The sequence below is a fragment of the Rhinatrema bivittatum genome, chromosome 2, assembly GCF_901001135.1.
Source record: "Rhinatrema bivittatum chromosome 2, aRhiBiv1.1, whole genome shotgun sequence".
Taxonomy (NCBI): domain Eukaryota; kingdom Metazoa; phylum Chordata; class Amphibia; order Gymnophiona; family Rhinatrematidae; genus Rhinatrema; species Rhinatrema bivittatum.
Genome location: NC_042616.1, coordinates 388,342,033 through 388,364,955, shown reverse-complemented (window position 1 = coordinate 388,364,955; position 22,923 = coordinate 388,342,033). Strand labels below are relative to the sequence as shown.

Genomic DNA, 22,923 nt, shown 5'->3' with positions numbered 1-22,923 from the left:
GCCATAAGAACCTGGCAAGTACCCAAAAACTAAGTCTATTCCATGTAACCATTGCTAATGGCAGTGGCTATTCTCTAAGTGAACTTAATAGCAGGTAAATGCATTTCAAAGCATAACCTATAAAATGTGTAACAAAGAAAATCTGTAAAAATTACAGTAATTGAGAGAAAAAGAATAGCTTAATACCATTTATACTTCACATGGCAGCCATAACATTCATATCAAATCCCCTTATCCACAAGGAATGTCTCAAGATGGGAGGGATCTTGAAATATAAACGTATTTCTCTGGTACGGGACCAAGCACTTTCAGGGGAATTTAAGGAAAAATACTACCCCCAGGGATAAGACTCCTGATTTTAATAACAAAAATCATTTCCTCCTTAGTCGTGTACTTCTAGTAACATCAGGAAATACTTGCATTTTTTGACCACAGAAAAGAACATCCTTATTCTTAAAGTATTTCTGTAATAACAAATTTTTATCTTGTTCACTACAAAATGATACCAAGAGCATAGCCCTGGTAGGGATGTCATCAATAGAAGCCTCCAAAAAGGAGGTCAAGTTAGGATTATCCCTTTGTAAGACATCCAGGTCATCTTCCCATCTCTCCAATCTAATCCTAAACCATGGAATAGAATACATTTTAGAAATTACCATTTCTTTAGTCAAGGAAATAGATAATAGTTCTCCAATATATATTTTTAAACAATTCAGTATCTGATAGCAATCTTGAAATAGGAAAATTCAGAAAACAAAGGCTCTTTATTCACATCTCATTTTCTAAATTTTCAAATTGTTTTTGCACCATTAAACTATTTTTTATAAAAGAAGTATTAGATAACTGTAGAGAAGCAATTTGAGATGCTCAGATTTTGAAGTTGCTTCTAAATTAGCTAAATCATTTCCATGATCTTCAAGAACACATTCTTAGTTTCAGCAGAAAAATTTCCAAATTGAGATATAGAGCTGGATAACTTCTCCATATTTATTTATGACTGCCCTCCAAACATCAGCAAGTGTCACATTCTTGGGGTCAAGAAGTTACAAACTAAAACTTCCTGGCTGAGATATACCCCCTCCCCCACTGATGGGGAATTTTCCCAGTTGTTCACCTAATTCCATCACGTTGTGTTGGGAAGGGTTAGAGTTGTTAACTAAAGTTGAAGAATTAACTTCAAAGAGTCCCGGGGCAGTATGAGGTAGCGGTTGTTGGCCAGGACTCTCTGTGGACCCTGAAGTAAAAGAAATGTCAGGAATAGGATTTTGCATAGATTGACTCACCCTGCATGCCAGGTGTGTCCCCATGGGGCCTCTCACGACAATCGAACTCGGAATAGATGTCAAAACTTTTATCTTCATTTTTCTGCCCATGAATCATCCAGGCAAAGCTGCCCCAAAAATGCGACAAGGGGCATGTGGCTTTGGCTGCTCATTGCAGCCTCACAGCTTTTACAAGCTCTTCGGGCACCAATTGATGACATCACTGGGATCAGGGAGACACTGTGACACAGCTGGCCCAGGTTAAGCGGGTCCTCCAATCGCAGTCCTCTGGCCGGGTCCCCCTTAACAGGACGACACTCTCTCCAGGGTGCTTCCCCATTCATACTTATTTTTGAGTGTATAAGACTGCAGTGGTCTGCTTTCCTGAAACAGTGGTGCGCTTTATTCATGAGTACTCAGATGTTTCTGATGAGCCTATATGAAGCTTTATTACATGGCATAAAACGGCATTTTGAATTTCACAGATTTTCACTGAGGAAACCATAAGAATGGAGAAGTTGCTTTAATCATGGATCAGTATATGGGGTAATCGACTTTAGTTAATACTGTGAATTTTGGGACTGTTCATGATTTCTTATATGGAATAAGAACGTGACGTTTTATTGTGTAGCAAGCTACTATCAACCAGGTTCCAGCCCCCACGAGCTTATCAATGTGGTCTAAGCTGTGTCTGGAAGTAAGAGTGGGACAGGCCCATGGACTGCTGCTCTTACCTCCAACTCCGGGCCCAATGCAAGTCTCTCCATTGCCGGGGAGGCCCTTTGGTAAATGCACGGAAGGCCGCTATGTTCCGCCTTCCTCTACGGCCACTCCCACTGACGAAGGCTCTGGACTAAACGTGTAGTAGGGCCATGTGCTCAGTCTGCCTCCAACACCGCTGCCTCCCTGGGCTTCCCTAAGGCACTCATGAGCCTGACCATACGCCTCTTAAAAGGCTCATGGTGGGAAAAGCCCAACAGCAACAGATAATGACATTATTGGTATTAGCCTATAAAAGGCCACTTCGGCTACCTCTCCTTGCCTTAGCAATAGGTCGACTACCTTCAGTAGAGTCCATTGCCTCAGCGTGTTTCTGGCACTGTCCTGGCTCTTTCCCTGCCCCCCCTGGAGAGGCCTGGCACTTGTGCGTGTAGCGGGGTTTACACGCATGGCTGGGCCCGTTTAAAAGTGTACGTGGAGCGCACAAGGCCCAGCCACGTGCGTACACCCCTTAGTTTACGTGCGCAGGCCTTTAAAATGTGGGCATTAATGAGCAAAGCACAGCAGTTTTGCTTTTTGATAACTAATAAGCATAATGTCGCATTTCTGCTTTTTCTTGAGAGTTATATAAAGAGAAATGAATTAGAGAGAATGGAAACAGACATTAAGTTGAATGAATCTCAATGTCTTGCCTTTTTTGAAAGAAAGCAGAAGTAGGAAAGTGTATTTAAGACTGAATTGTAAGTCGGCATTGCTTCCTGAGCGTTTTGTGGCAGCAAACCTCTATGTACACACATTGACTAAAGGGAAGTGCTTTGACTGCTATGATATGGACTGTCTGATTTGAAGATTTTTACAGTCTTAGGGGAAACAGGGCCCGTCAATTTCTTAGTTTAGTTATGGTTATTTTTTAATGTGACATGGAATCAATGGGATGATTGTATGAGGGATGTTGATATAAAGTTGATATAATGTTTTCATTGAATGTCTGATAATTTTGATATTCTTATAAAATATATTGTATTTTATGCTTTTTAAAATATCTGTGGATTGTATATGAGGGAACACAGTACAGTGGGGATTTATTATGTATTGTTTATTGTGTGGAATGTCCTGTGTTGCGATTCCGGGACGGCCCTGGAATCGGCACTCACCTCGCCTCGGTCCCGGGTCCGTCTCCCGTTCCCCAGGGCTGCAGGGACCCCGGCCGCAGCGTCCCCAGCGCGTGGCAACGTCTCCCGGGCCTGCAGGGCCCTCTGGCTCCGCGCTCCGGCCTCCCTCTCTCTGCCGGCGTTCCCCGCGGCTGGCTCCGCCCCCCTAGGCACGCGCGCGCATTCCTGCCCTGCCTTTAAAGGGTAGGCAAGCAACAAACAGAAGGATGCCAAAGAGCGTCTTTTTCAAACTTTAATTAAGGAGACGTGAAAACTCAAATAGAAATGCCAAGGGAAAACTCAAATAGAAATGCCCAAGGGCATTTCTATTTGAGTTTTCACGTCTCCTTAATTAAAGTTTGAAAAAGACGCTCTTTGGCATCCTTCTGTTTGTTGCTTGCCTACGGTTTCACTGGATCGCCTACCCTGCCTTTAAAGGGCCCAGCGCGGGAGAAGCCCTAATCAGCCCTAGATGATGTCAGACGCTGCAGGCCTACTTTAGCCCTGCAGCTGCAGCCATTCCCTGCCTTGCAACGAGGTTCCCAGGTTTTCCTGTATCCAGTTGCTGCGTTCCTGCTTCTTTGTCTCCTGCTTGGCTCCTGACCCCGGATTGGCTTACTTTGATTCTCTGGCTCCTGACCTTGGACTGGCTTATGGTAATTCTCTGGCTTCTGACCCCGGACCGGCTTACGTTGATTCTCTGGCTTCTGACCCCGGACCGGCTTACGTTGATTCTCTGGCTCCTGACCTTGGACTGGCTTACGGTGATCCATTGGTTCCCGACTCTGGACTGGTGAGCGACGACTCTTCGGCACTCAACCTTGGACTTCTTCTGACCAGGCCCCCATGGGCCCTCCTAAGTCCCAGCGGCCGGGTTCCTACGGGCTCCTCCTGGGGGGACTCCGGCTTCCAGGGTGAATCTCCTAAGTCCCAGCGGCCGAACTCCTACGAGCTCCTCTCGGGGGAGGATCGGCTTCCAGGGCGAAGATCTTCTCACCACAGTGCCACCGCCACCATCTCCTGCTTCCTCGCCAAAGCCCTTGGTCGCATAGGGCTCCCAGGGTTCCACCTTCGGCCAGCCACCAGCCTGTCCTTGCCGCCTCCCGGCCGGGGCCACTGCTGCAACCATCTTCAGCAATCCATCCTCTGGCTCCGACCGGCCCAAGGGTCCACGAATCCAACAGTCCTGTACAATTTGGTAGTATAGAAATATTTTAAATCAATCAATAAAAATAAAAAAAACATCTTTCTAGTCTTGGATCTGATTATTTAAGCTGCAAGACTAGTTTGCTTATTGCTCCTCTTGCGCTAACCAGGAGAGGGCCTTTAATAGAGTGGATCATAGATACTTCCTAAAAACCTTGAGGCATTTGATTTTGTCCTTTCTTCATGGGTCCTCTCCAACTCCTCTATAGCTCTGTAGAGTGCCTGATGAAGGTCAATTTGTTCCTGACAGCGCTTCTGGCATTCAGGTGAGAAGTAAAGCAAGGATGCTCCTTGTCGGGGCAACTGTGTACATTGGCCATTGAGCTTTTTCTGTGCATCCTATGCAGGAGGCTCACCAGGCTATTGCTGCAGGAACCTGATATGCCAGTGACCCTCTCGGCATATGATGATGATGTGCTCCTCATGTCCCGAGACCCAGTTCATCAAGAGAGGGTACAGGCGTGCCAGATGAGTACTCAGCTGCATCCTCAGTAAAAATGAACTGAGCCAAATATTCCAGGCTTTTAGTAGAATGACCAGTGGATATGCTCCCTGATGCTTTCCACAATCTAGCATGAAGCAAGGAAACATTGAAATACTTAAGTGTCCACTTGTCAACTGCAGAGGCCATGGCCTCCATCAATTGGCACAAGCTGGAAGATAAAATGGCTGTACAACTCATGTTGTGAATGGGTCTGCTGAAGTTGTTGCCCCTCAGGGGAAGGGCTTTGGCACTGGTTGATTTTCCTGACTCAAACCTCTGAGATCTTAGCCCAAACCCAGAGGAAGTTACTAGATTTGTTCTGGGCCAGGAAGTACTAGGTCTCTGCAGGTATTCTGAGCCTCCTTCAGAGAAGGCAGGCAGAGCCTGTTATATGTCCAAAGCTAGGTCTGTACTTTCTGCCTTCGGACTCTGCAGAGGCTCCTCTACGCAAGCCCAGCTCCGCAGTGGTGCACATTGGCTTATTACTTCCTGAGCCAGTTGTGCAACATACAGTATGACTGGAAACTTTTTGTACTAATCGAAGAGGTTCAGGCAAGAACCTCTTGAGGCTGCCAGTTTTCTGTCAAGCCTGGAACATGCTTTCCATGACCAGACAAGCCCCGGTAGCAGCAAGTGTGGAATTTTTAGCCGAGCCTCTGCTCTTCAACCCATGCCTGGTTGCGGGCACGCTCGAATCCTCCATGGTTCCCTGTTGGCTAATCTTGGCTAGAATCACAAATGACAGGGATCTCCTGGACTACAACAGATGTGGGTGGGCGACCACAAAGACCCTAGCCCATCTCTTGGGTCTCGCAACACCTCATGTTTCTTGTCACCTGCTCCAGATCAGGGATACCATGTCACCTGACCAACACTCTTTCCTTGATGGAGTTCTGCAAACTGGATGTCCCCACCCAACTCAGAACCCCACATTCATTAGCTCCAAGACCCGCAAATCCCCTCCAGCCTCCCCAGTCTGACATCATCATGTCAAGGAATATCCTACTCAGAAACCATCTGGCAGAAAGCTCTTCTAACATCTGAGGGCAAGAACCCCTTGGCATCCATCTTTCTTTTTCCAGCATATCCCAAGGACCACCAGGGGATCTGAGCTGAATCCAGCAATGTGCTCTCAGTATCTGCAAGGTTCTAGCCTTATCCTCTTATACAATCTGCAGGAGGTTGGAGTCTATATTGCATTCCTTTTCTTGTTGTACCAGACTGCAAACTTTTTTTTTTTTTTTTTTTTTTTAACATGAAACCTGCCCCTGCAGTTCTGGTTACATTTCTCCCCTCGCATGTTTAATTTTGGGTGCACCATGTCTAGGACCCTAATTTCAAGAACAAAAGGCCTCAAGGACCTGCTTGTCTATCTTCCCTGGCTCTTACAAAGATAGCCATCTATAAGACCAGGAAGCCACAACTGGATGGGAAGACACCCATTGACTGTGAGGTTCTGTTCCTGGCAATGGTGTGCTTCTCCTTTTCAGTGGAGCTCTATGTTGTAGTGTCTGCTGGCTTAGATCCCTTTCCTAGCCAGTGGGCACTGAATAGTATGCCCTGCTCACCCTCTGTTTCCCAAATTTTGTTCTTCACTTCAACATTTAATTGTTTCTCCCCTGTGTACTGCAGTTCACTTTTGATTTTCAGGCACATTTATCGTTTTACTTTGAATTTTAGCTAAGGACATAAAAACATGCAAAACTGGGTCAGACCAAGGGTCCATCAAACCCAGCATCCTGTTTCCAACAGTGGCCAATCCAGGCCATAAGAACCTGGCAAGTATCCAAAAACTAAGTCTATTTCATGTTACAGTTGCTAGTAATAGCAGTGGCTATTTTCTAAGTCAACTTAATTAATGGCAGGTAATGGACTTCTCCTCCAAGAAATTATCCAATCCTTTTTTTAAACACAGCTATACTAACTGCACTAACCACATCCTCTGGCAACAAATTCCAGAGTTTAATTGTGCGTTGAGTGAAGAAGAACTTTCTCCGATTAGTTTTAAATGTGCCACATGCTAGCTTCATGGAGTGCCCCCTAGTCTTTCTATTATCTGAAAGACTAAATAACCGATTCACATCTACCCGTTCTAGACCTCTCATGATTTTAGATACCTCTATCATATCCCCTCTCAGCCATCTTCTCAAAGCTGAAAAGTCCTAACCTCTTTAGTCTTTCCTCATAGGGGAGCTGTTCCATTCCTCTTATCATTTTGGTCGCCCTTCTCTGTACCTTCTCCATTGCAATTATATCTTTTTGAGATGCGGCAACCAGAATTGTACACAGTATTCAAGGTGGGGTCTCACCATGGAGCGATACAGAGGCATTATGACATTTTCCATTTTATTCACCATTGTAGCGGCGCAGGGAAAGAAGAGTCACGTCAGACAGGAGTCTTAGGGAAGCAAGCCATCCTCTAATGATTCCCCGATCTCAGTCTCATTCTATTTGCTTTTTTGACTGCTGCAGCACACTGAGCCGACGATTTTAAAGTATTATCCACTATGATGCCTAGATCATTTTCCTGGGTGGTAGCTCCTGGGTGGTAGCTCCTAATATGGAACCTAACATTGTGTAACTACAGCATGGGTTATTTTTCCCTATATGCAACACCTTGCACTTGTCCACATTAAATTTCATCTGCCATTTGGATGCCCACTCTTCCAGTCTTGCAAGGTCCTCCTGTAATGTATCACAGTCTGCTTGTGATTTAACTACTCTGAATAATTTTGTATCATCCGCAAATTTGATAACCTCACTCGTCGTATTCCTTTCCAGATCATTTATATATATATTGAAAAGCACCGGTCCAAGTACAGATCCCTGAGGCACTCCACTGTTTACCCTTTTCCCACTGAGAAAATTGACCATTTAATCCTACTCTCTGTTTCCTGTCTTTTAACCAGTTTGTAATCCACGAAAGGACATCGCCTCTTATCCCATGACTTTTTAGTTTTTGTAGAAGCCTCTCATGAGGGACTTTGTCAAACGCCTTCTGAAAATCCAAATACACTACATCTACTGGTTCACCTTTATCCACATGTTTATTAACCCCTTCAAAAAAATGAAGCAGATTTGTTAGGCAAGACTTCCCTTGGGTAAATCCATGTTGACTGTGTCCCATTAAATCATGTCTTTCTATATGCTCTACGATTTTGATCTTGAGAATGGTTTCCACTATTTTTCCCGGCACTGAAGTCAGGCTTACTGGTCTATAGTTACCTGGATCGCCCCTGGAGCCTTTTTTAAATATTGGGGTTACATTGGCTACCCTCCAGTCTTCAGGTACAATGAATGATTTTAATGATAGGTTACAAATTTTAACTAATAGATCAGAAATTTCATTTTTGAGTTCCTTCAGAACCCTAGGATGCATACCATCTGGTCCAGGTGATTTGCTACTCTTTAGTTTGTCAATCTGGCCTACTACATCTTCCAGGTTCACAGTGATTTCGTTCAGTTCGTCTGAGTCATCACCCCTGAAAACCATCTCTGGAACTGGTATCTCCCCAACATCCTCATTAGTAAACATGGAGGCAAAGAATTCATTTAGTCTTTCTGCAATGGCCTTATCTTCCCTAAGAGCCCCTTTAACCCCTCGGTCATCTAATGGTCCAACCAACTCCCTCACAGGTTTCTTGCTTTGGATATATTTTAAAAAGTTTTTATTACGAGTTTTTGCCTCTATGGCCAACTTCATTTCAAATTCTCTCTTTGCCTGTCTTATCAATGTTTTACACTTACCTTGACAATGCTTATGTTTTATCCTATTTTCTTCAGATGGATCCTTCTTCCAATTTTTGAAGGATTTTTTTTGGCTAAAATAGCCTCTTTCACCTCACCTTTTAACCAAGACAGTAATCGTTTTGCCTTCCTTCCACCTTTCTTAATGCGCGGAATACATATGGACTGCGCCTCTAGGATTGTATTTTTAAACAATGTCCAAGCCTGTTGAACACTTTTAACCTTTGGAGCTGTACCTTTCAGTTTTTTTCTAACTATTTTCCTCATTTTATCAAAGTTTCCCTTTTTAAAATTTAGTGTTAGAGCTGCAGATTTACTTATTGTCCCCCTTCCAGTTATTAGTTTAAATTTGATCATGTTATGATCATTGTTGCCAAGTTGCCCCACCACCGTTACTTCTTTCACCAAATCTTGCATTCCACTGAGAATTAAATCTAAAATAGCTCCCTCTCTTGTTGGTTCCTGAACCAATTGCTCCATGAAGCAATCATTTATTACATCCAGGAACTTTATGTCTAAAGCAAGTCCTGATGTTACATTTACCCAGTCAATATTGGGGTAATTGAAATCTCCCATTATTATTGCACTGCCAAATTGGTTTGCTTCCCTGATTTCTCTTAGCATTTCATCATCTGTCTGACCATTTTGTCCAGGTGGACGGTAGTATACTCCTATCACTATACTCTTACCCAACACATGCCTTCAATGTATGCAAATCTATCTCATGCATATTCATTGTGGATATCCTGAAAACGTGGCCTGTTTGTGGCACTGGAGGACTGGAGTTTGCCATCACTAGTATAGTCTTTCCAAATGAAATAAAACCTTCTGTAGTTCACATATAGTGCTTTTAACATTTTCCTTCATACAGTAGGGAACAGTAGCAGGTTTTAAATTGCCATATTCCTTGACAGTAGCTTGGGCACATGATGCATTTTCCACACTATAAGGTTCCAGCACATAAGCAGTTCATGGGTACAGGGGACCTAAATTAGGGGACCCTGCAATACTGAAATGGCTAATAATGCCTATCCATTCTGAATATTACTACTGTTGTGTTTGTTTTTTTTTAAGTGAATACATTTAAACAGCTTCCTCCCTCCATCATTCCATTTCTGGCAAGAGTCAGTTAATCAAATTTTCTTTTCTTTCACTTGTTTATTGGGTTGCCAGCTGATTCCATGTTTTAATTGACAGGTTGATCCAATTCTGGTTTTTTACTCCACTGCATGCATGGAATCATTGTCTTTCTGTAAGGAAAATCAGAACTACAAATCATTAACTGTTATGTGATAAAAATCAGAATAGGATCAACACGTTGTGAGAAAATAGAGTCAGTTAGCAACTATCTAACTTTTCATTACAATTATTCCACTCTTTAAATATTCAACATCTGTTTAAAATCTGATCCCTACAGCAAAGAATTCAGAATATTATCACTAAGTTCAAATACACTGATCTAATTGTTATGCTAAAATTGCTGCAAAATCTAACAAAATGCATGTCAGATGGACTTACTGGCAAGAAAAAGTAGTTGTTTTGCATTAACAGGTGTTTTTCTTCACTTGAATCAGGCAAACTTGCATTTGAAGTGTTGTAGATTGGGACAATAACTACCACAGTTTCATCCAAAAAAAACTAGAATAAAAGAGAAAGAACTGTCATAAAATATAATGAAGGTTTATTTATCATATGATGTGGAATTTTTCTGAAAATCTTTTGGTTTTAGGATTGGCAGCGCTCTACCCTGGTTTTTCACAGCTGGAGTTCTTAATCTCCATGTCTGTTCAGCTTCAGTGAGGACAGATGACCTGTAGCCTAATTCCCTACTCAGGCTAGACAGCTGCCAAACTGAGAACATTCCTACATAAGAAAAGAAAGAAGATAAGTACCGTTCAGAAAAAGAAAAGAAAAGTATACAAGCAAGGTTGCAGAGAAGTATGGAAATGGATATGAGCTATTAAAGTTTACTAAGTGAAGTATCCAAGCACACAGCACTTTCTAAGATTTGAGCCACTGAATGAATTTGAAACTTAAAACAGCAGTACAAATAAAAATGTATGTTACATAATTTTGACCTAGATTTATCATGTTGCTTGATAGCAGCTAGATAGAGAGTGCATCAAACTAGGCTGAGAGTACATTGTACAAATCTCATATGTGTGTATCTTTCATCACTCCAAATCACATCAAATGTTAATTGTGTACTGTGCTGTTCATACCTCTGACTGTGCATGCAAAACTGCCCCCAAAACCTAGGCCACCACCAAAAGCTCACCCCAAGTTACTGGGTGCCCCTCCTACAGTGGTATAAAAAGCTGACTGTGTGTCTCCCCAGAAGTGCTTTCTCTCTCTCCCCCCCCCCTCTTCCCCTCCCCTCTCCCTCTCCTGCCCAATACGGGATTTGCGATTCTTAGACTCTACATACCTGGGCATCAGACTAAATGTATTTGGAAGTTTTACATTTGCTATAAAGACAATATAAGAAAAAAACCTATGAGCCTTATAGGCAACAATAAACTTCTGGACAAATATTGCCTTCCCCCTAGTAAAACTACTATAAAAATTATTTGATAGCAATCTGAGATCTGGAGCCATTCATTAACCCCAAACTATACAGAATGGAATGGCACCCCAATACAAATCCTATACTTCCATTTCTACGAACACACATGCTGTCCCCAAAAATATCTCTAATAATGGGCACAGAGGAGAATGAGGAAACTTCCCCCTTAGTTCTCTTCATTGAAAAAAAATATTCAAATTCTGGTGCCATCTCAATAACAGCAACACAAATTCCCACTACAAGGTACTCTGTGAATTAACACAAAACCTTAGAAAAAACACACTCAGCATCTGTATAGAAAACCTATCATACCAAACCAGCAATAACACCTGGACTCAAAAAACGACAACCTGGCATACGAAGAGGTGGCATTGCAAATATTGCAATGTTTCATTGACTACCAATATATATCCTATTGGGAGGTTCAAACTGGAAAGCAGAACAAGCTGGGCTGTTATAGAATACTGCACCTCTGTCATACATGCAGACCCTCACCAAACACAGAATAATCTGATGACAGAAAGATGTGGACAAAACTGAACTAGAAACCCCACAAAGTCAGACTCTGTATACATTGCAACACCAGAGAAGTAGAAACAGAAATGCATTTCTCCCTGTATTGTGCAAAATATAAAGACATCATACATGGACATGTTCCAAAGATGACAGAGAAAATCAATCACTTCCCACAAAAGAATGAGCTGGAAAAATTCTGTATAATTCTCAGGGAAAGAGGATAAATAGCAGATATAGTAGAAAAATATGTGGTATCCTGTCACAAAAGTAATCTGTCCAGGGACAAAATAAACCAGGACCAAAATACGAGACATGTCCTTGACATTGTACTTATTGTAACCTGTATTTTGTAATTTTTTCTCTCTTTTCTTCTCCTTTTAATCATTGAGTAAATTTTCAAAGGGGTTACGTGTGTAAAAATAGTATATTTGCGCATAAGTAGACTATTAGTTTATCTGCTATTTTATAAACACTGAAAGTTTGCATGTATTTTTTGGTTTTGTGAGCACATTTTACTGGTGCAAAAAGAGGCTGTTTGGGGTCATTCCGGGGTGGGGTCAAAAACTATGCACAGAAGCTATTTTATAAGAGATTTATGCGTATATATTAGCCAACTTGTTTGTACAATTTAAAACTTGCTAATTGAAACTGGGCTTGTCTATTGTCTGCAATTTTGGGGTGTGAGGTCTGGGTGAACTGGGGATAGTTCAGGTTGAAGCGTTCAAGGGTCTAGGTCAGTGATGGCTAACCTATGACACGCGTGTCAGAGGTGACACGCCGAGACGTTTTGCTGACACGCGCAGCGTTTTGTGGACTATGGGGAATTTTATTTTTTTTATCGGCTGCGCTGACCCTTTAAAACTAGTTTTTTATTATCCCCCCAATGCCCCCGGGCGCAGTGACAGGCAGATCGGCAAGGCCAAGAAAAAGATCGCGTTTAAACGCGCTGATGCTCCTCCTCCTTCCTGCCTGTGCGTTCCTGGAAGTAAATGTTGCCGGAGCCGCGTGGGCAGGAAGGAGGGGAAGCATCAGCGCGTGCAGAAGTGGAGCAGCGCTTACGGGCCGCCGCGAATCTCAAGTCGCAGCGGCCCGAGAAGAAGAAGAGGCCCGGTAGCAGGGCCACCGCAGAGCCCATCCTGCGGCCACCCGCGAAGGAGGCCCAGAGGTGAGAGAGAGGCTGAGGGTCTGTAGAGGGTGTTTGTGTGCGTGTATGAGATGAGTTGAGAGATTGTGTGTGAGAGTGAGGACCTGAATGTTTGCAGAGACAGCATGTGAGAGCCTCTCTGTGTGTGAGAGAGACAGCATGTGACAGTGAGAGCCTGTGCTTGAGCAAGACAGCATGTGGGAGTGAGAGACTGAGTGTATGAATGATTGTATGAGACACAGCATGTGACAGTGAGAGCCTGTGTGTGTGTGTGAGAGAGAGAAATGCATGTGAGAATGAGAACCTGTGTGCTTGAGGGAAGAAGATGGAGAGAAAAGAAACAGAAAAAAAGACAATATAGAAGGAATTGGCAAAAAAAATAAGAAAGGGAAGGTGGGAAAAAATAAGAAAGGGAAGGTGGGAAAAAAAGCCTGTGACCAACCAATTAGAAAACGAAGATCAGACAGCAAAGGTAAAAAAACAAAATAAATTACTTTTTAGTGATTGGCACATGTAATCTTTGGGAATGTGCAAGAACAGCTCTTTCTCTATGCGGATCTCACAATGTACAAGATCAGCATGGAGAAAGTGGAAGCCCATGGGGCCTGCACAGAGGAGGCGGCAGAATGGGCTTCAGTGCCAGTAGCAGCAATCAGCGCCTCTCCAATAGCCATGCGGCAGCAGTGACAGTGGCAGCAGAGGAATAAGAGAGGTTCTGAGATTGCTGGCAAAAGAGCGGGGGGTCTGCCTTTAGTGTGTGCATGTGAATGAATGGGACTCTGCATGGGGGTGTATGTGTGTGAATGCATAGGTGTGTGTGTGTGTGTGTGTGTGTGTGTGTGTGTGTGAGAATTAATTGGTGCCTGCCTGGAGGATGGAGTGGGAGTGGTGTGAGAATGACTGGGAGCCTGCCTGGGTGTGTGTGTTTGTGTGTATGTGAGGGAGCCAGTGAGTGTGAGAGCATGAGTGTGTATGAGAAAATCCAGGGGAGTAAGAGTTTGTGTGTGTGTGTGGGGGGGGGGGGGAGTGGAGGGGGAGAGAGTGTTTTAATTGAAGATTTAGCCAATGAAATTCAGCAACAAAAAAGTCACTAAGCAGGTAAGGTAAAGAATTATTTGTTTTTGATTTATTAATAAATACAGAACATATATTAATATTAGAGCTACAAATATCACAAAATTATGGATTTTTCTAGAAGTGACACACCACCCGAGTTATGCTCGGTTTTTTTTTAATGAATTTTGACACACTGAGCGCAAAAGGTTGGCCATCACTGGTCTAGGTGAACTGGAGATGGACTGGATGAATTGGCAGAAGTATAGGGAAACTTGTTATTTTAAGTATGCACGCAAGTATTTTCAAAACGGTATACATGAATACTTTATATAATACCTGCTTTTGCATACAAATTGGAGTTTTTATGTATACGATATATTTTTTCTACAAGTAAAATATACGCACGCACATTTATAAAATAGGTAAGTAAGCACTTTCACTGCATTTCAAATATCCATATGTACTGAAACATACCAGCATACTTTCAAAGCAGAACTATTGTGGTCTATTTTATAAACTGTGCAGGAATCCACTGCACAGTTAATAAATACTAGGATAAATATCTGTACATCCACTTATGAGCACAAATCCAGTACTGCGAAACCATGTAAAATTGTCATGCCAATAAAGTTATCAGAATCTGAATCTAGGAGCTTGGTTTTGATTTCTATTTAACATATGAGATGATATTAGTGTTGAATGTCTGCAACATTCCATCATCATCAATTCCATCACTGGCATCTGCAATGTGTACAGATGGCATGAATGGTTGAAAAGTAGGCTAGGGAAGATTTTCAGAAACTGATATCATGGTCATAAGAAATGTTACACACTTTGTATGCCACTAAATAAAATACATAAGTGCATAAAAAAGAAAGACTTGGATATAAGATCCAGAAGATAATACAATAGTGCTAAGAAGCATACAAATCAATATAGTGGAGAATCTGGTTAATCATGTTGCTTTAATACTTACAATTCCCTTGTTAAGCACAGTATTAGTTTTGCTTTCTTTTTTTTTTTCTGGATTTATATTTCAATAACTTCATGTAATTTTGCCTTGAGCACTGTTTAAATTTTGTGCATTTATGAATAGTTGTCTCTACAATTGCTAAATAAAATATAAAAGATTCAACATGTGAGTAAATTTTAATATATTTGGGACGAATTTTCAAAATGTTATGCTCATAAATATTAGCATATACATGCATAGGTAGCCTCTGTATTTTCACTTTCGCATGCACATATATGCATGTAGAAATTTAAAAGGGGCGGTCTAGGGGTGTTTCCGGATGGGGTCAACAGATAAGTGCATAAGTTGCTATTTTATAAGACACATGTACATTTTCCAATTTATGTATTTTTACATGTGCTAATTATATGGTGTACTTGATATTAAATGTGGTGTACTTGATATTAAATTTTTGTAACTTTCTCACATCCTTTTCTGATTCCCTGTATTTAAAGTTCAAGGTTTTTATTGAGAATATTGTTTATTACGCTACGTTATGCCTTTCACACTTTGTTAATTGTAAACCGGGTTGATGTGATGCCTGTCATGAAACTCGGTATAACAAAAACAATAAATAAATAAATAAAATAAATAAATAAATAAATGTGTAGTATTGACTGGGTTGGAGTTCTGAATTAACTCAGGAGAATTGAGGCTGAAGAACCAGGAAGATCTCGATGACCATGGAGGACAGGGTGAACTGGTATATTAATCAGTAAAACTGGTAATTTCACTCACATGACAGAGATGTTTTTCAGGGATGATGTTTCTGATGAACTGAACTAAATGACGGTGAACCTAGATGTAGTACCAAAACACCTGGACCGGATGGTATACATCCCCGGGTCTCTGAAAACTAAAAATGACATTTCTGACCTATTACTATTAATTTGTAAACTATCATTAAAATAGTCTGTTGTACCTGAGGACTGGAGGGTTGCCAATGTAACTCTGAAATTTTAAAAAGGGCTCCAGGGGTGATCTAGGAAACAACAGACCGGTGAGCTTGACTACTAGGGATGTGAATCGGTTCCGGAATCGGTTCTGGTTTCAGCATCATGGATAAAAGTAAACTGGTAGATGTAGTGCATTTGGATTTTCAGAAGTGTTTGACAAAGTCCCTCATGAGAGGCTACTAAGAAAACTAAAAATTCATGGGAAAGGTGTAAAGTCCTTCTGTGGATTACAAACTGGTTAAAAGACAGGAAACAGAGTAGGATTAAAAGGTCAATATTCTCAGTGAAAAAAAGTAAACAGTTGAGTGCCTCATTGTACCAATGTTTTTCAATATATCTTTAAATGATGTGGAAAGGGGCACAAAATTATTCAGAGCAGTTAAATCACAAGCAGATTGTGATAAATTGCAGGAAGACCTTGCGAGACAGGAAGATTGGGCGTCTAAATGACAGATGACGTTTAATGTGGACAAGTGCAAGCTGATGCATATAGGGAAAAATAACCCATGCTGTAGTAGCATGATATTAGGTTCCATAATAGGAGTTACCACCCAACAAAAAGATCTAGGCATTATAGTGGATAATACTTTAAAATCGTTGGCTCAGTGTGCTATGGCAGCCAAAAAAGCAAACAAAATGTTAGGAATTATTAGGAAGGGAATGGTGAATATTCTTGAGAATGTCATAATGCCTCTATCACTCCAGAGTGAGACTGCACTTTGAATACTGTATGCAATTCTGGTGGCCATATCTAAAAAAAACATATAGGTGCACTGGAGAAAATACAGCTTCCCTATGAAGAAAGGCTAAAGAGGTTAGGGCTGTTCAGCTTGGAGAAGAGACTGCTGAGGGAAGTTATGATAGAGGTCTATAAAATCATGAAAGGACTTGCATGGGTAAATATGAACCAGTTATTTACTCTTTCAGATAATACAAGGACTAGGGGGCATGCCATGAAGTTAGCAAGTAGCATATTTAAAACAAATTGGAGACAATTATTTTTCACTCAATGCAAAATTAAGCTTTGGAAGTCATTGCCAGAGTATATGGTTAAGGCAGTCAGTATAGCTGGGTTTAAAAAAAGGTTTGGATAAGTTCCTGGGGGAGAAGTCCATAAACAGCTATTAATCAAGCTGACTTAGGGAATAGCCATTGCTTATTACTGGCATCAGTAGCATGGGATCTATTTAATGTTTGTGTATATGCCAGGTACTGGTTACCTGGATTGGTCTCTGTTGGAAACAGGATGCTGGGCTTGATGGACCTTCTGTCTGACCCAGTAAGGCAACTTCTTATATTATATGCTATGATTTAAAATACACTGGCTTGACGCGCATAAATCCCTACTATATTTTTATGTGTAACATATATGCATGTTTATTTTTAAAATAGGTTGGTAAAGTACACATTTTCAATGCATTGATATACACTGTTTCAATGCTTTGTATGTATTCATGTATAAGCCTACATTCACATGTATGTGCTGGGATAAACCTATGCATATTTATAAAATGCATGGGTTATAAAATACTTGCATAAATCTACATGCAGCCATATACGTGTGTATATGCCACTACAAGTAGTAGTTTGAAACTTATACTCTCTGTGGCATATGTACTAAAGGATTTTCCTATTTGATGTCTAGTACATCTGGCCGTAAAGGTGTTAACTTCATGCTACCATGTTCAGTAAAACAGGTAATGTTGTCTGTTTTCTTAATACTCCAGTTTTTGGAGGATTTTACTTTAGCAGTCCATGGACAAAAAGGGAAGCTCTGATCTATAGGAAGTGCTAACTTCTTGAATCTGCCAATATTTGCAGCAGCAAGGTGTTACGCCCGTCAGTCGCAGACGGCTGCGACCACTGTTGCTCACCTCCTTCTTTACCTCTGTGACTCCGTTTGGAAGACTCGCGGCCTCTGTAAGTGATTGCCGGCCTACCTGCCTCTCCCGGGCCTTCCTGGACGCCGTGGACACTGCCGACCGCCATCTTGCCCTCTGAATCCCCTAGGTGCGTGCGCAAGGGTCAGTCTTATCCACGTCATGGCGGGAACCTCGGAGGCGTCCCGTCCAGATAACATCATCCTTCCAGGATACTTAAGACGACTGGTCCTGTCTACCTACAACTTGGAAACGAGTTCCCTCATTGCTGAATCCGCTTCGCTCACTAAGGACTTCCTGTTTCAGTTCCTGCTTCATTGGCGTGAGACACTCTGGGTACCTGCTCCTCAGGGCCCTTCCTAGTCTCTGGCTATCCGCTCCTCAGAGGGCCTTCGCCTAGGACTGCTGTTTGTCCCGTGTCCCAGGGCTTCTCCTGGAACCTTCAATCCTGTGAGTACCTCCGCTCTACGGACCACTACCGTATCATCTTTAGTGTGGAAACCTCAACGGTGTACCCCGCGCTGGGGACCACTACCGTATCATCTCTAAGTGAGGAACCCTCATTGTGTGTACCCCACACTGTGGACCACTACCGAATGATGTCCAAGTGAGGAACCCTCTTCGGTGTATCCCGTGCTGCGGATCACTACAGTATCATCTCTAGTGAAGAACCCTCATCAATGTACCCTGCTCCTCGGACTACTACTGTATCATCTCTACTTGGAGCCTCATCGGTGTACACCGCTCTGCGGACCATTGCCGTATCTGCACTACAGAGGTATTCCCTTTGTGTATACCCCATCGCACAGAATCTGTGACTTTCTTCTACACTCCCCACCTCTCAGGCAGCGTCTCTCTGCTCTTAATAAAGACTATTCCACAGCTGTGTCTGATGTCCTCTGAGACCTCGCCTCCCGACGGTGAGGCTCACAGGGCTCCTCCCTGTGGGTGGTACTACCTCTCACCTCGGCCCAGGGGTCCATATACCTGCAAGATCATAACAGATTGCCAAGTCCATGGACCCGGCACAGGTCTCGGCGATCCAGGCCATCCCTGGCCTGGCCCAGCAAATTACAGAGCAGCAAAATGTATTAGAGACTTTGGCCAATGCCATAAATCAACTGAGTAACTGGCTGGACTCTGCCCCAATGCCTGTCAAGCCAAGCCTTACTTCACAGGCATCACCATTCCGGCCTCCAGTGCCTCTGCCAGCACCCCCTCGTTTCGCAGGTGACCCCTTGTTGTGTAGGGGCTTCTTTAACCAGTGCAGCATGCACTTTTCTTTACAACCTGCCTATTTCGCCGATGTAGTGTCCAAAACTACGTACATCTTGTCCCTCCTAGACGTAAAGGCCTTGGCCTGGATGTCACCCCTTTGGGAGTGAATGGATCCAATCCTCAACAACTTGTCGGGCTTCCTCGCCCTGTTTCATTCCGTATTTGACAACCCCAGTTGCAAGACCATTGCCGGATCTACGCTTCTGCATCTGCAGCAAGGTGCCAGGTCACTGACCGAATATGTCATCAAGTTTAGGACTCTCTTATCAGAATTACACTGGGATCTGGGCTGCCTGCGTGTCATATTCTTGGAAGGCCTAAGTTCACGCATCAAGGCTGAATTAGCAGCACGTGAACTCCCTGAGGCATTGGACTCTATCATTGACCTCGCTGGTCGCATTGATCGCAGTTTGCGTGAGCCATCGCACAAAGCTAGATGATCCAAGAGACTGTCTCAGGTGTTCCACGCAGTCGCCCAACACCATCTGCCCAGTCTGCTCCTACACCGAGCACCGAGGAAGAAGAACCGATGCAAATGGGTCATAGTCATCTATCCGCAAAGGAGATGCATCGGTGGCAAAGATCCGGTCTTTGCTTGTATTGTGGCCAACTGGGACATGCGGTACTATCCTGTCCACATCCTGGAAACTCCCAGGCTTAGGATCTGCCGGAGGACTCCTCTTAGGCCTGACTGCACCTTCTCCTCCACTGACATTACCTGTCTCAATTAACTCGGGCGCTCTGGAATTTCACACCCTAGCTCTGGTGGACTCCGAGGCCGGTGGGAACTTTATACTCCGACTACCTGTGGATCAACTTCGGATCCCCACCATCCGGACACCCACACCACTGCTACTTTCTTCTATTCATGGTGAATTATTACCAGGCAAAGTTACATTCTCCACGGTTCCCATTCAGCTTCGCACCGGGTCACTGCACACAGAGACCATTTCCTTCCTGATACTAGGTAAGGCTATACATCCTGTGGTTCTTGGACTGCCATGGTTTCAACTGCACACACCACAATTCGATTGGAGCACTTTACAATTGGCCCACTGGTGTAACTCCTGCCATGGGAAGTGCCTGGAGGTCGTGTCCCTGATGCCTTGTCTAGCAACAACTACATCCATTCTGAGTCTTCCGCTGCAGTACTCCTCCTTTAAAGACGTGTTCTCCAAGAAATCTGTGGATACTTTACCATCTCACCGCTCATTTGATTGTGCTATAAATTTACTACCCAAGACAGAGCCTTCTCGAAGGATGGTCTACCCACTTTCTCTCACTGAGACAAAGGCCATGTCTGAATATATACAAGAGAATTTGGCGAACATAAGAACATAAGAAAATGCCATACTGGGTCAGACCAAGGGTCCATCAAGCCCAGCATCCTGTTTCCAACAGTGGCCAATCCAGGCCATAAGAACCTGGCAAGTACCCAAAAACTAAGTCTATTCCATGTAACCATTGCTAATGGCAGTGGCTATTCTCTAAGGGGCGGATTTTAAAACGAGCGCGAATAGCCTACTTTTGTTTGCGCTCCAGGCGCAAACAAAAGTACGCTGGATTTTAGTAGATACGCGCGGAGCCGCGCGTATCCGCTAAAATCCTGGATCGGCGCGCACAAGGCTATCGATTTCGTATAGCCGGCGCGCGCTGAGCCGCGCAGCCTACCCCCGTTCCCTCCAAGGCCGCTCCGAAATCGGAGCGGCCTCGGAGGGAACTTTCCTTTGCCCTCCCCTCACCTTCCCCTCCCTTCCCCTACCTAACCCACCCGCCCGGCCCTGTCTAAACCCCCTCCTTACCTTTGTCGGGGGAGGCGTAAATCCCCGCGCGTCAGCGGGCCTCCTGCGCGCCGGGACGCGACCTGGGGGCGGGTCTGGAGGGCGCGGCCACGCCCCCGGGCCGCCCCAGCCCGTAGCCACGCCCCCGGAACGCTCCCGACACGCCCCAAAAACGTCGCGCAATTCGGGCCCGCCCCGACACGCCCCCTCCGAAAACCCCGGGACTTACGCGAGTCCCGGGGCTCTGCGCGCGCCGGTAGGCCTATGTAAAATAGGCTTCCCGGCGCGCAGGGCCCTGCTCGCGTAAATCCGCCCGGTTTTGGGCGGATTTACGCGAGCAGGGCTCTGAAAATCCGCCCCTAAGTGAACTTAATAGCAGGTAATGGACTTCTCCTCCAAGAACTTATCCAATCCTTTTTTAAACACAGCTATACTAACTGCACTAACCACATTCTCTGGCAACAAATTCCAGAGTTTAATTGTGCGTTGAGTAAAAAAGAACTTTCTCCGATTAGTTTTAAATGTGCCCCATGCTAACTTCATGGAGTGTCCCCTAGTCTTTCTACTATCCAAAAGAGTAAATAACCGATTCACATCTACCCGTTCTAGACCTCTCATGATTTTAAACACCTCTATCATATCCCCCCTCAGTCGTCTCTTCTCCAAGCTGAAAAGTCCTAACCTCTTTAGTCTTTCCTCATAGGGGAGTTGTTCCATTCCCCTTATCATTTTGGTAGCCCTTCTCTGTACCTTCTCCATCGCAATTATATCTTTTTTGAGATGCGGCGACCAGAATTGTACACAGTATTCAAGGTGCGGTCTCACCATGGAGCGATACAGAGGCATTATGACATTTTCCGTTTTATTCATCATTCCTTTTCTAATAATTTCCAACATTCTGTTTGCTTTTTTGACTGCCGCAGCACACTGAACCGACGATTTCAATGTGTTATCCACTATGATACCTAGATCTCTTTCTTGGGTTGTAGCACCTAAAATGGAACCCAACATCGTGTAATTATAGCATGGGTTATTTTTCCCTATATGCATCACCTTGCACTTATCCACATTAAATTTCATCTGCCATTTGGATGCCCAATTTTCCAGTCTCACAAGGTCTTCCTGCAATTTATCATAATCTGCTTGTGATTTAACTACTCTGAACAATTTTGTGTCATCTGCAAATTTGATTATCTCACTCGTCGTATTTCTTTCCAGATCATTTATAAATATATTGAACAGTAAGGGTCCCAATACAGATCCCTGAGGCACTCCACTGTCCACTCCCTTCCACTGAGAAAATTGCCCATTCAATCCTACTCTCTGTTTCCTGTCTTTTAGCCAGTTTGCAATCCACGAAAGGACATCGCCACCTATCCCATGACTTTTTACTTTTCCTAGAAGCCTCTCATGAGGAACTTTGTCAAACGCCTTCTGAAAATCCAAGTATACTATATCTACCGGTTCACCTTTATCCACATGTTTATTAACTCCTTCAAAAAGGTGAAGCAGATTTGTGAGGCAAGACTTGCCCTGGGTAAAGCCATGCTGACTTTGTTCCATTAAACCATGTCTTTCTATATGTTCTGTGATTTTGATGTTTAGAACACTTTCCACTATTTTTCCTGGCACTGAAGTCAGGCTAACCGGTCTGTAGTTTCCCGGATCGCCCCTGGAGCCCTTTTTAAATATTGGGGTTCCATTTGCTATCCTCCAGTCTTCAGGTACAATGGATGATTTTAATGATAAGGCTTCATTCGGCCTTCTAAGTCTCCCGCTGGAGCCGGATTCTTTTTTGTGGGAAAAAAGGACAGCTCCCTCTGGCCGTGTACAGATTACTGCGCCTTAAACGAGATTACCCAGAAGGATTGTTACTCCTTGCCATTAATCCCCGAACATTTTGACAGACTCCAAGGAGCCAAGACTTTTACTAAATTGGACCTCAGAAGACCAGAAAGCCTTTTAAAAATGAGAAGGAACATTACTTGAGGAGCTAAGTGAACTAAAGATGGACTGGATGAGCAGGAATTAGAGAATAAGTATTTTTAAGACAGTATAAATGCATACTTTATAAAATATCTGTGTATAATACAGGGTTATGTAAATATGTCTGATCACAAACTGGCCTGGTCTAATCACAAACTTATTCAAGCCACACTCCAAC

The 22,923-nt window shown here is 43.4% G+C and overlaps 1 protein-coding gene across 1 annotated transcript in view; it reads right to left on the bottom strand.

Moving 5' to 3' along the window:
- The window catches only part of ADCY2 (adenylate cyclase 2), a 1,371,519-nt gene that overhangs the window by 177,132 nt on the left and 1,171,464 nt on the right, over window positions 1–22,923 (bottom strand). The window contains exon 17 of the mRNA XM_029590013.1: window positions 10,089–10,208. Within this exon, the coding sequence (XP_029445873.1) occupies window positions 10,089–10,208 (120 nt within the window). The remainder of the gene's footprint in view (window positions 1–10,088; window positions 10,209–22,923) is intronic.